Source organism: Coregonus clupeaformis, chromosome 1, assembly GCF_020615455.1.
Source record: "Coregonus clupeaformis isolate EN_2021a chromosome 1, ASM2061545v1, whole genome shotgun sequence".
Taxonomy (NCBI): domain Eukaryota; kingdom Metazoa; phylum Chordata; class Actinopteri; order Salmoniformes; family Salmonidae; genus Coregonus; species Coregonus clupeaformis.
In genome coordinates this window covers 24,422,098-24,436,247 of record NC_059192.1, presented here as the reverse complement: position 1 = coordinate 24,436,247, position 14,150 = coordinate 24,422,098, and the positions used below count along the sequence as shown (strand labels likewise).

The window sequence follows — 14,150 nt, the reverse complement described above, 5'->3', positions numbered from 1 at the left end:
TATATTATCTCCAATGTATCGCCCATGTAAAAAACCTGTCTGATTAGAATGAATAATGTCCGACAATACCTTTTTTATTCTATGCGCTTTACATTTTGCTCGAATTTTTGCATCACAACACTGAAGTGTAAGGGGCCCCCAATTTTTTTAATGGACTGGATCTTTATATTTTCCACTTGTATCCTGTTTCAGTAATAAAACTAAATGTTAGTCTAAAAGAAATGTGAGATAACGTCTAGATGCTTTTTATAGTGGAGATCAAGTTTATAAATTGCCTGGCTGGGCTGATGAGACAGTCGATTGTGCAGTCAGATGGAACAGAGTAAATAGGCATTTTAATGTCATAGATTTATCTGGTGGTAACTTGTGGAATAGACACCGGCTGGAATGCGGTTTTAACCAATCAGCATTCAGGATAAGACCCACCCGTTGTATAATTTTCCATGTGCACAGGGTGGACAGAGTTTGCTCATTTTAGACCATTCCATTGGTCTGTAAGTGAAATTTCAACCCGCCATGTAAAACGAACTCGACCATCATTAAAATCCAAAATAACAACTTTTTGTGCTTGTGTCATATTCTGTAAAATCTGAGGGTTTATTTAATTAGTTGAGTTTACTGGAAAACGTTGTTTGTGACTGAGAAAGCACATAGAGAACGGCACAGAGATGTTGAAATGTTGACGCTGAACCAAAAGTGATAAACAGTGCTATCTGGTGGTGTGTTCCCTCTAGTACGCTTATCCCATAATGCAATTTGTATTATTTGGAAAGTACCACTGTGACTAAGGATAGGGATACTGTACTTAATCATATTATTGTATAATCGTAAAACAGGATTCAATATGTTTAACTATGTAGAAACGCTCCTTTAAATTCTACTAGACGCGTATTGTTTGCTTAACATGAATTAAGTTAAGCCCCGTGCACATCTCCGTTATAATGGTAGGGCCCCATACCCCATTACTTTCTCTCTAATATTCGCAGTTATGAGGTAAGAGTCTTGATATTTGTCATGACTTTACTCGTTTAAAATTACAAGTGTAGTTCTGTTTTTGGGTAACATGAAGTCAATGACTGTGGCACAAATGCATTGAACTCATCACATGATAGCTAGCTAAAACAGTTGATGTTGCTGTACGCTGACTTGTGCACGGTCGGAAATGTACAAGTCATCTAACATGTCGAGACATGTCTCGTTCTCGAGCCTAGCCATGCAAAGTTGATAGCTAATGCAATGGTCAGCTAGATTCGTGGATATCTAGCCAACCAGCGTAGTTTAATAGTTATGTAGACTTCTTCGTGTAGTGCGCAGGAAAAACGTACCACTGTATTTTTAACAGTTTTTAGTAGTGTTAACTAATTTGCTAGCCAGCAGGTTACTAGCGTTACGGGGGGCAGTATGAAAATGTATGCACTCACTATAAAACTGCAAGTCGCTCTGGATAAGAGCGTCTGCTAAATGACTAAAATGTAAATGTTATCTCTAGATAGCTATCCTCATGCTTCATTTGTGGCAACTCATACTTGTGGTTGGCTAGCTAGCTACTCACTGACATTAGCAATTTGCCCACGAGCACACTGCACTTGCCAATATGTCTGTAATGTCACATTAAAAGAGAAAGAGAGTGTAATCTTATGGTTGATCAAAGCCCAACCTGGTCTCAAAGCATTTTAGTGATTTTAGTGAGTGCATACATTTTTCATACATTTATTATATGTAATGTTTAATGTGGTATGCATTAACAATGTCCATCCATTTAGTATGATATGTTACGAATTACAATACAATTAGTACGATATTTTACGAATTACAGTTAATACAATATGTTGTGAATGCAATTCGTACGATATTGTACAAATTACAATTTGTGGTTGCTAATGTTAGCTAGGTGGCTAACGTTAGCTAGGCTAGGGTTTAGGGGAAGGGTTAGCTAACATGGTAAGTAGTTGCAAAGTAGCTAAAATTAGTAAGTAGTTGCTATGATGAGATTCGAACACGCAACCTTTGGGTTGCTAGACGTTTGCGTTATATGTCCACCCATCATCCACCGTGACCAACCAGCCCCGTTTAGTTTTTGCCTTAAATTAAGTAATCGTCTGTCTTATGTAACCATACCAAACGTAACATATATTAATTTGAGTGTAGCGGATTTACATTTACTATGTTACAAACATGTCTATGAGACCAGGCTACAAAGCCAGCTAGCTGGTTAAGGAAAGGGGAGACCTAGTCAGTTTCAACCAACCAACCAAAATGGGTCTAACCTATTTAACCCAACCCCTCTGAATCAGTTAGTTGTTATTGTACTGTAAAACGATTAGTTACCGGAGTGTAACTCCAGTTCTATGAGTGGAGCGGAGCCCCATAGGGGAGCTCTGCTCCTAGTGGTTTACCCTCTGCCCTAAGGCAGCAACAGCCTGAAGCAAAATTATGCACACACCTGCAGCCAATGGGAGCACAGGTGTCCCTATAAGAGGGGACGTTTCCCCTCAATCAGCCTCCCGAGATATTATCTTCAGCGAGACTAGAGAGGGTCGGCAGGGCCTTAAGTCCTATGGGGCTCCGCTCCACTCATAGAACTGGAGTTACACTCCGGTAACTAATCGTTCTATATCGTGGAGCTCCGCCCCATAGGGGAGCTCTGCTCCTAGTGGTTTAAGGCGGAGCGTAGCGCTCCAAAATGTACTCCCTACCGAGCCTAACACTTCCCATTAAAAAATGAAAAGGTCAAGCCTAGCAATGGCCGCAACCAATTCCTGCAGTACTGCAACTAAAAACCCCTCCGGGCGTCACAATATACCGCGTCATCGGTTAAAGACCCGCCCCACCTAGTTCAATGCCAATGACTAGTGGGCAGATCACCAGAATAGAAGCTACACTAATCTGTACTAGCAGATAGATGTGCCTCAATATCCTGTGAAAACACTACCGCCCACTAATGGAATGACACCAAGTGTCACTCTACATTATGTACACAGTAGACCACCTCACTCACTCAATGGAATCCCAGAGATTAGTAGGCAGGAACAAAATATAAGTCATACTAAACTGAACACTCAGATAGATGACCTCACATTCTGTCAATTCAATACATGTCTCTACTATACTGACCCTGTCAATCAAGAGACATGCCACAAGATATGCTTTCCATCCAAAGCGGACCTGATAGAAACCTGTGTCCATCGTCCTGCTCTTCTCTCTTCTAGCTCAAGATTCCCCTTCAGCTATGCTGAGTACAATCGAGCCATAGAGATAGAAAGCCTATCTATCAAAAAACATGTTTTCCTAACCAAAGCGGACCTGATGGGAACCTGCCCATAGTCCTGCTTTATCCTCTCTTCCTGGCTCAAAATCCCCTTTCAGCTTTGCTGAGTACAGACCGAGCCAAAGAGTTAGAAAACATATCTATCCAGAATATGTCTTCCTAACCAAAGCGGACCTGATGAACACCCATGTCCACAGTCCTGCTTCTTTCCTCTCTTTCTTGCTCAAGATCTCCTTTCAGCCACGCTGAGTACAGATCGAGCCAAAGAGTTAGAAGGCATATCTCATAAATAGAAACAGAATATGTCTTCCTGACCAAAGCGGACTTGATGGACACCCATGTCCACAGTCCTGCTTTTTTTCCCTCTTTCTTGCTCAAGATCTCCCTTCAGCCACGCTGAGTACAGATCGAGCCAAAGAGTTAGAAGACATATCTAATAGATAGAAACGGATAAATGGAGACGGTGTCGACCATGACGCTGCTCTACAAATATCCTCTACCCCTGTTCCTCTGAAGAGGGCAGTAGAAGCTGCTACTCCACGAGTGGAGTGAGCTCTGATACCCTGAGGCAGTTGTCGCCCCGCTGCCTCGTAAGCTGTCTCAATACCTTCACAAAGCCAATGAGACAATCGCTGTTTTGAAAGTGGTCTACCTAATGCAGCCGCACCGTGACACACAAACAGCTGAGGCGATGACCTAATCGCTGCTGTGCGCTCAACGTAACACGCCAAAGCGCGCACTGGGCACAGACAATGAAGCTTTTCCTCACTCCTCTCCCCATGAGGAGGGGGAGAAAAAGCCCACAACTCCACGGTCTGTGATCTATATGCACTGTTAATAGCCTTCGGCACAAACTCCGGGTTAGGACGTAACACCGCTCTGCTCAGATCGCCATTAATGGCAAGGCAGTCGGGTCTCGTCGACAGGGCACACAAATCACTGACACGCTTAGCGGTAGTCAAGGCGAGCAACAGCGCCGTCTTGATAGACAGCATCTTGAGGGGGTATTTGATTCAATGGCTCGAACGGCGACTTACATAGCGCTCGAGTACCAAGGCCAAATCCCACTGGGGCAGCGTGGCTCTAGGCATTGGCCTAAGCCGCCGCGTTCCCAATAAGAAACGTTTCACTAAAGGATGGCTGAACACGTTCGTTCCGCCAAACCCCTCATGACCAGCTGAAATTGCCGCTGCAAACACTTTAATGGTGGAGGGCGATTTCTGCTTATCAAACATAAACTGCAGAAAAGAGAGCACACTCTCAACCTGACAGTTCATGGGGTCCACACCTTGTGTGTCACACCATCGTGAAAAAACGTTCCATCTGCTGGTATACATCCTAGAAGTGGAACCGGCTCGTGCACCTTGTATGGTTCTGATCACTGCATCAGATAACCCACGGCGCCTCAACCTGTCCCATTCAGGAACCAAGCCTTCAGTGGTTGGCCGATTATGGGCCACTGCCCTATCGAGCCTCCCGCCTGGGTCAACGCGTCCCGTCGATGTGGAATTGGCCAAGGTGGCGCAATCAACATCTGACTCATCTCCGCAAACCACGGAGCCCCCGGGCGATCGGGCGCTATCAGTATCACTGACAGCCCCTCTGACCTCACCCTGGCTAGCAGTGGGAGAATGCAAGACAGCGGAGGGAATGCATACAGGAGAACTTTTGGCCATGGGTAGTGCGCGAATGCGTCTCTTCCCAGTGGTGGCTCGTCCTGTTCCCTCAGAGAAAACCATAGGGGACATTGCGCGTTCACGCGTGACGCGAACAGATCCACCTCGGCTCTCCCGAACTGTTCCCAAATTTGGAGAACAATGTCCGGATGCAGACACCACTCGTCGTCTCGAGGACCCCCTCTTGACATGAGGTCTGCTCCTACGTTCAAGTAGCCCGGAATGTGTGCTGCTCTCAACGAGCGAAGGTGCTCGTGAGCCCACAGCCACAATTCCTCTGCCGCCCTGTGGAGGGCAGGTGACCTGACCCCCCCCTGGCGATTTATGTGAGCTACTGTGGTCCGGTTGTCTGACCAGACCAGCACATCGCGACCCCGAAGGGTAGGCGCGAAGTGGGTCAGAACCAGTCGAACCGTTTCCAACTCCAAGAGGTTTATGTGACGACCTGATTGAGGCCATGCACCTCCTATCGCTTGAGTCTGACATGTCCCTCCCCATCCAGTCAGAGAAGCATCTGTAAATACTGGAATGTAGGATGACACTTTGCCCATCGGGACTCCGTGCGTGAGAACGCTCGGATTCCTCCAATAGTCCAGGTCTGCTCTTAGCGAGAGAGGAACCACCACTAACCGATGACGTTGACGCACTGGGTCTAGTCTTAGTTGGGCGAACCATCGCTGTATTCTGCGCATGTGCAGAAGTCCCAGCGGGACCACAGAGTGGGCTGACGACATGAGACCCAAAAGTGACATGATCGACAGCGCCGTCACTGTGTGATTCGGACGACACTTCCTCAGGGCTAGCAACAATGCTACCCTTCGAGGGTCCGAAATTCGAGCCCTCATCATTACAGTGTCTATCTGTAGCCCCAGGTAGACAATATGATGACTGGGCCAGGGTGCGCTCTTTTTCCAATTCACAGCGAACCCCAGACGCGTGAGATGAATCACTGTCTGTGTTGTGTGAGTGAACGCCAGCTCTGCTGACGGGCGAGAACCAGCAGGTCGTCTAGGTAGGCTAATAGCCTTATCCCTTGACGACGCAGCGGCTCCAATGCCGCCTCCACACATTTGGAAAACGTTCGAGGTGCCAGGGCGTACCCGAATGGCATCCTCGTGAACTCGTACGCCACCCCTTGAAAGGCGAACCGCAGAAACTTCCTGTGACGCGATTGTATCGGCACATGGAAGTACGCGTCCTTTAGGTCTATGCTTGTACAAAAGTCTCCTTTCTGGACACATTCCAGTAGACGTTTTGTCGTCAGCATTCGGAAGGGTCGTTTGGTTATGCTCTCGTTGAGAGTGCGTAAATCCAAAATCGGCCTCACTCCCCCCGTCTTTTTGGGCACTAGGAAATAAGGCGAATATAGCCCTTTGTTCCTTTGCTCCCGGGGAACTACTGTGACCGCCTCCTTCGCCAAAAGTTCCGTAATCTCTGACATCAGAGCGGCCACTTTGTCCGGCGTTTTCATCACCGTCTCCACCACTCCCTGAACGGGGGTGGGGTTCGATGGAATTGGAGGGCATAACCCTTCTGCAACGTCTGTTCTAGCCAGCGTGAGAGGGTACAGCTTCGTTGCCACTGCCAGCAATGCAGAGAAAGCGGGCGCGCACGAAGCTGTGGTGCATCCAGTAGGAAGGACCTGTATTCCTCTATGGCCCTCGCCGCCGCTATTCCCCAGCACTGGGTTGGTGGAATAGCCCAAGGCGGGCCCCCTCGAAAGGGAGAGGAAACATAAGCTCGTTCTGAGAGAATCGGAGGCCTTGATACGTCAGTTACGTCTGTAACTCTAGTATTCCGGCCCTCCGTGAACGCAGCACGGTTTTGAGCTGCACTGACTGAGGTATTAACCTGAGACAGAGCGCCCTCCCCGGATAGCAATTGCGTCATCATGTCATTGTCTGACTGAGACTGCTGCTTGCCATGAGATCCGTCCACTGCAGTACTCAACAGAGTCTGGAAAGTGTGGTCTCTAACTGGTACCACAAGGTGGCGCCACAATACCTCTTTTTTACTGGTCTCATGAGGCTGCTCAACAGCACACTCTGGGTGTGGTGAGCTGCACTCAGAGTAGTGGGCATTGTTACGTTCTGAATTAACCGGGGGCGCCCATACATTGGTTACACCTGTAACTCTAGTATTCCGGCCCTCCGTGAACGTCGCACGGGTCTGAACTGCGCTGGCTGAGGCGTTAGCCTGAAGCAAGGCGTCATTCCCAGTTAGCGGCTGCATCTTCATGTCATATTTAGACTGAGACAGCTGCCTGCTATGTGAGACCTTTACTACAGAGCTCATAGGAGTCTGTAGTAAAATATCTTTATTAGGTGAGCTAAGGCTACGCTTTGCTACCTTTTTCTCTTTCCTCTCCTGAGTGTATTCAACTACGCACCCTTGGTGGGTTGAGCTACACTCAGGATGGTGAGAGAAATTCATAGGACGTGAAGTACTCTGCAATGTGTCATGGAAGACAGGCCCTTTTGTGACAATGTCAGTGAGAGCCAGCTCTTTATTCACACAACAACAATAAACATTTCCCTCCATGCCCTGAACAGTAGGGTGGGGGGGAACAGTGGGCTCTGTCGCGTCTTGCGCCGAGCCGTCATCCGTCCTCTCCCCCTCGTCCCGTCATTGACGCCGTCGTTTCTGGCTGACCTTCTGGTGTTGCCAGGACGGTTTTGTGACGACCTCTCTCGCCGGCGGAATCGTCGCCACCACCGTCGTCGCTGGAGGGGCCGAGCCCGCTCGCCTGCTGTCGGTGGTAGGCGCCTGTCGCCTGGCCCGTCGCCTCCCTGTAGTTCTACTGGGGGCGTTGGAGGTTGACGGGTTATTTGAGGCCCTGCTAAACTTGTGTTTAGCCAGGTGCTTTCTCTCCTCGTCCAGCTTACCAAAGCGTTCCGTCGCCTCCTTAACGGCGACCCCAAAGAGGCCCTCGCTAGAGACGGGAGCGTTTAGTAGCGAGGCTCTGTCCGTCTCCTTCATGGCGAGGTGACGTTCCATAACCACCGAGGTGGCCATGGACCGGCCTGCGCATATCGCTGACGCCTGTGTCAAATGAAGAATAGCGCCAGAAATCCTGGACGCCTCTTCAATCTCCTCGCTGGTCAACTCAGACCTACCCGTTGTTAGACGGGATAGGGAGGCCGCGAGGAGGGCAATGTTGTTAGCCGCTGACATAGCCTGGGCTCCCAGCGTAAAAGACTTCTCAGCCAGCTGTGCTGTGAGTTTGTCTTTTTGTGCTGGCAAGGTGGCTTTCTTGGAGGCCGCCCAGGGACTCGAACCCGGCACGATGCGCCGCCATGGCGCTCTCGAGCCTAGGGATTCCCTTAGCAGCCCACTCACGTCCAGCCACTCTCGTGAATGGGGTGTACACCTTGGCCGGCGAACGCGCCGCCAGGGGTGTATCCCACGAGCCCTCGACATATTTCCCGAGGGAAGGCATAGCAGGAGCCATCGGCTCAGCTGCCTTCCTCGGTCTAGAGTAGGGGCCGCCCTCCATCATGTCGACCTCCACAGGGGGGGGAGCAGGGGGCAGCGCTATCTCAGGTCGGTTGGCGGCTCTCTCAATGAGTTCGGGGAAGTCCGAACGCAGAGAGGCTGCTGCGAAGGACAGGGCTGCTGACGTAACAGAGCCCGTGTCGTCATCGCACAAGGAGCCTTCAGATCTCACACTCCCCATAGGGAAGGGGGTCTTGAAGGTTGGCGCCAGAGGGTCGGATTGTTCCATTGGAACATCCATCTCTGCGTCTCTCTCCTTGTCCTCCCCTGAGTCAGCACTGTCCGTCGACGCCTCTGAAGCAGAGGCGAGAAGAGACAGTACATCCTCTAGGGGGATATCCTCCCTAAAAAACGCCAACGCTGCTTCCTCTCCTTCATAGGAAGGAGGGCGCAGGAGGCGCAATTAGGGGGATTGCCGGTCCCTTCCTTGGCATGCTGCGGCCCCAAACACACGAAACAAAGGTCGTGGGGGTCCGCAGATGCCATGGAGGAGCATCGGCACTGAGCCCTGAAAAGGGCTTTTGGGGGTGGAAAATTTCCTGGCGTGCTCATTTAGAAGACGTCGATGGCTGGCTCATCGACGGCGATTTCTTCCTGAGTCTTCTTACTTCTTGGCTTCTTCAGTCTAGTCGTCCAGTCGCTGAAGATAATGGGAGGCTGATTGAGGGGAATCGTCCCCTCTTATAGGGACACCTGTGCTCCCATTGGCTGCAGGTGTGTGCATAATTTTGCTTCAGGCTGTTGCTGCCTTAGGGCAGAGGGTAAACCACTAGGAGCAGAGCTCCCCTATGGGGCGGAGCTCCACGATATAGAACTAGCAAATACATCAGGGTATGAAGCCTGGCTGTGTTGCAAACTATACATTGCAAACTACCAATTGCTATTAGTTAGTAGTGCAATGCTTATTTATGTCTGGAATTGAAGGCTATTAATTTGGATGGTAATCTTTTTTTTTTTTTGCTTTACCCAGCATGCTCAGGCTTCAGAAGCGATTGGCGTCCAGCGTCTTGCGCTGTGGCAAGAAGAAGGTATGGCTGGACCCCAATGAAACCAATGAGATTGCCAACGCCAACTCCCGTAAGACACTCCTCTTTACACCTCCATGCTAGGGAGACTAGCCCAATAATGGACTAAAGGTACAAATAGTTCCAAGGTACCAATAGTTGTGTTCTTGTAAGATACAGTTGAAGTCAGAAGTTTACATACACTTAGGTTGGAGTCATTAAAACTTGTTTTTCAACCACTCCACAAATTTCTTGTTAACAAAATATAGTTTTGGCAAATCGGTTAGGACATCTGCTTTGTGCATGACACAAGTCATTTTTCCAAAGATTGTTTACAGACAGATTATTTCACTTATAATTCACTGTATCACAATTCCAGTGGGTCAGAAGTTTACATACACTAAGTTGACTGTGCCTTTAAACAGCTTGGAAAATTCCAGTTAATGATATCATGGCTTTAGAAGCTTCTGATAGGCTAATTGACATCATTTGAGTCAATTGGAGGTGTACCTGTGGATGTATTTCAAGGCCTACCTTCAAACTCAGTGCCTCTTTGCTTGACATCATGGGAAAATAAATCAGCCAAGACCTCAGAAAAAAATTGTAGACCTCCACAAGTCTGGTTCATCCTTGAGAGCAATTTCCAAATGCCTGAATGTACCACGTTCATCTGTACAAACAATAGTACGCAAGTATAAACACTATGGGACCACGCAGCCATCATACCGCTCAGGAAGGAGATGCGTTCTGTCTCCTAGAGATGAACGTACTTTGGTGCGAAAAGTGCAAATCAATCCCAGAACAACAGCAAAGGACCTTGTGAAGATGCTGGAGGAAACAGGTACAAAAGTATCTATATCCACAGTAAAACGAGTCCTATATCAACATAACCTGAAAGGCCGCTCAGCAAGGAAGAAGCCACTGCTCCAAAACCGCCATAAGAAAGCCAGACTATGGTTTGCAATTGCACATGGGGACAAAGATCGTACTTTTTGGAGAAATGTCCTCTGGTCTGATGAAACAAAAATAGAACTGTTTGGCCATAATGACCATCGTTATGTTTGGAGGAAAAAGGGGTTTGCTTGCAAGCCGAAGAACATCATCCCAACAGTGAAGCACGGGGGTGGCAGCATCATGCTGTGGGGGTGCTTTGCTGCAGGAGGGACTGGTGCACTTCACAAAATAGATGGCATCATGAGGAAGGACAATTATGTGGATATATTGAAGCAACATCTCAAGACATCAATCAGGAAGTTAAAGCAAATGGGTCTTCCAAATGGACAATGACCCCAAGCATACTTCCAAAGTTGTGGCAAAATGGCTTAAGGACAACAAAGTCAAGGTATTGGAGTGGCCTTCACAAAGCTCTGACCTCAATCCTATAGAACATTTGTGGGCAGAACTGAAAAAGCATGTGCGAGCAAGGAGGCCTACAAACCTGACTCAGTTACACCAGCTCTGTCAGGAGGAATGGGACAAAATTCACCCAAGCTTGTGGAAGGCTACCCGAAACGTTTGACACAAGTTAAACATTTAAAGGCAATGCTACCAAATACTAATTGAGTGTATGTAAACTTCTGACCCACTGGAAATGTGATGAAAGAAAAAAAGCTGAAATAAATCATTCTCTCTACTATTATTCTGACATATCACATTCTTAAAATAAAGTGGTGATCCTAACTGACCTAAGACAGGGAATTTTTACTAGGATGAAATGTCAGGAATTGTGAAAAACTGAGTTGAAATGTATTTGGCTAAGGTGTATGTAAACTTCAGACTTCAACTGTACATACACTGTGAAATAGACCATGGGACAAGGATGGCCACATACAAGTTAATCAACCTGTCTACCAATCGCTCTCCCCGCCCCCCCGCAGGCCAGCAGATTCGCAAACTGGTGAAGGATGGTCTGATCATCAGGAAGCCTGTGACGGTGCATTCCCGTGCCCGCTGCCGCAAGAACACGCTGGCACGCCGCAAGGGACGCCACACGGGCATAGGTGGGTACAGAGAGGTTCACAACACTGTCATCCCATCATACAGCCAACATCATGGCCATGATAACATTGTTCAAAGTGGCTCCCTGTCCACTCTCCCTCATTTGCACTGAGAAGGTGCGTTTGTTTTAGCTCGCCAGGTGGGTGTTTGCACATTCAAGATCATTCCATTGGTCGTAAAGTTCAATCTACACCCAACTGGTGCGCCGGGCTAGCTAAAACAAACACACTTATTGAAAAATCTGGACAGTTGAAAGAAAATGTCTGGGTCCTGTAGACCTCTTGTATATTATTTTCATATATCACCAGTGCTAAAAAGGAGAGAGAATCAGAAATCTATAAATCCAATGATGACTAGGAGTTAACAAATGATCTGTTCAGGGTGTTGACCTATTACTGGGCTGTGTTAATATTTGATGATGATTCCCCCCTGCCCAGGTAAGAGGAAGGGTACAGCCAACGCCCGTATGCCAGAGAAGCTCTCGTGGATGCGACGCATGAGGATCCTGCGGCGCCTACTGCGGCGTTACAGGGAGTCCAAGAAAATCGACAGGCACATGTGAGTCTACACTTAGATGTCTGAATCATCTGGTTGCAATTGTGGAAGAATGTTATCCTGGAAAAGACTGGGAAATTTGATAGTTTTGAACAAATGTATCGCTTTGTAATGAAATGCGGTGCAAAATACCACAATGACCCTGAAATTAGTATTCAAACCACAAGAGTATCTTGAAAAGTCAAGATTGTAGTGAAGTCCATTATCTGTTTATTAAAGTGATACTTGTAATCGGTGAACCAAAGTTTTGTCCTTGTAAACATTCTGTGTAACCCTGGTGAAGTGTTGAACGTCTAAGGAACCATCTCAATAGGACATACTGATTTTGTAAAACGCACAGAATTTGTGTGTCTGGAATGTGTGTGATTTGAGTGGGAACCTTTCCTTGTCCTCAACTCATTTACATTTTACATTTACATCATTTAGCAGACGCTCTTATCCAGAGCGACTTACAGTTAGTGAGTGCATACATTATTATTATTATTATATTCTTTTATTTTTTATTTCTTTCATACTGGCCCCCCGTGGGAATCGAACCCACAACCCTGGCGTTGCAAACGCCATGCTCTACCAACTGAGCTACATCCCTGCCGGCCATTCCCTCCCCTACCCTGGACGACGCTGGGCCAATTGTGCGCCGCCCCATTGGTCTCCCGGTCGCGGCCGGCTACGACAGAGCCTGGATATAACTCCCAGTACACTCTCTCTCTCCAGGTACCACAGCCTCTACTTGAAAGTGAAGGGTAATGTCTTCAAGAACAAGCGCATCCTAATGGAACACATTCACAAGCTGAAGGCAGACAAGGCTCGCAAGAAGCTCCTGTCGTAAGTCGACACTACAACTCCCATCACCTAGCCAAAACGAATGATCATTTGGCTGTCATAATTCCTGGACTATGGTTAAATTTCACTTCAGATGTGTAAACCAAGGTTTATCAATGAAATCAAATGTTTAGTTCTTGACAAACTAACCCAGATTTAAACCTAGCCCTGGATTAATTGAATCGGAGTCCTTTAGAACCTGGGCTGTAATTTGTTTGCGTTCTGTAACCTCTCATCTGTCTCTCGCTCACCAGTGACCAGGCCGAGGCTCGTCGCTCGAAGACCAAGGAGGCCCGCAAGCGCAGAGAGGAGCGCATAGCGGCCAAGAAGGAAGAGCTCATCAAGACCTTGTCAAAGGAGGAGGAGACAACCAAAAAATGAGTCGCCCCTCCACCCCCGTTCCTCCTTTTCAATGTTAATAAAAATAATTGACCCAAAACAGACAAGGCTCAGTCTCCGTCTGTGATATTATACTATATGCTGGAGTTTTTTGCTATTGCCACCAATACCAAGGGCTGCATTTATAAATATTCCATTGAAAAAATACCACAACTTGTTCAGTGCCTTCAGAAAGTATTCTTACATCCCTTGACTTTTTCCACCTTTTGTTGTCATACAGCAGGGTTCTTCAATTCCGGTCCTGGAGGGCAGAAACACTTCTGTTTTTTATTTCTACCTGGTAGATAATTGCACTCACCTGGTGTCCCAGGTCTGAATTAGCCCCTGATTAGAAGGAGAGGATGAAAAACAGAGGTGTTTCGGCCCTCCAGGACCGGAATTGAAGAACCCTGTCATACAGGTTGAATTAAATATTTATTAAATAGAGATTGTTACTGGCCTACAAAAAATACCCCATAATGTCAAAGTAGAACTGTTTTTAGACATTTGTACAAATTAATAAACAAAAAGCTGAAGGGTTTTGAGTCAATGAGTGCTCAATCCCTTTGTTATGGCAAGCCTAAATAAGTTTTGGAGTAACAGTTTAGTCATATAAGTTGCATGGACTCACTGTGTGCAATGATAGTTTTTAACATGAGTTTTGAATGACTACCTCATCTCTGTACCCCACACATACAATTATCATTAAGGGCCCTCAGTTGAACTGTGAATTTCAAACACAGATTCAACCACAAAGACCAGGGAGGTTTTTCAATGCCTCGCGAAGAAGAGCACCTATTGGTAGATGGGTAAAAAACAAACAGACATTGAATATCCCTTTTGAAATTAGTGAAGTTATTAATTACACTTTGGATGGTGTATTAATACACCCAGTCACTACAAAGATACAGGCATCCTGCCTAACTCAGTTGCTGGATAGGAAGGAAACCGGTC

At 47.2% G+C, this 14,150-nt stretch overlaps 1 protein-coding gene across 1 annotated transcript; it reads left to right on the top strand.

Moving 5' to 3' along the window:
* Positions 1 to 895: 895 nt before the first annotated feature.
* Positions 896 to 13,257, top strand: LOC121558364 (60S ribosomal protein L19). The gene is made up of 6 exons (XM_041871790.2): positions 896 to 993; positions 9,410 to 9,516; positions 11,321 to 11,443; positions 11,879 to 11,999; positions 12,711 to 12,821; positions 13,073 to 13,257. Exons 1-6 carry the CDS (start codon positions 989 to 991, stop codon positions 13,197 to 13,199), a joined length of 594 nt encoding a protein of 197 aa, XP_041727724.2. The 5' UTR covers positions 896 to 988; the 3' UTR covers positions 13,200 to 13,257.
* The last annotated feature ends 893 nt before the right edge of the window (positions 13,258 to 14,150 follow it).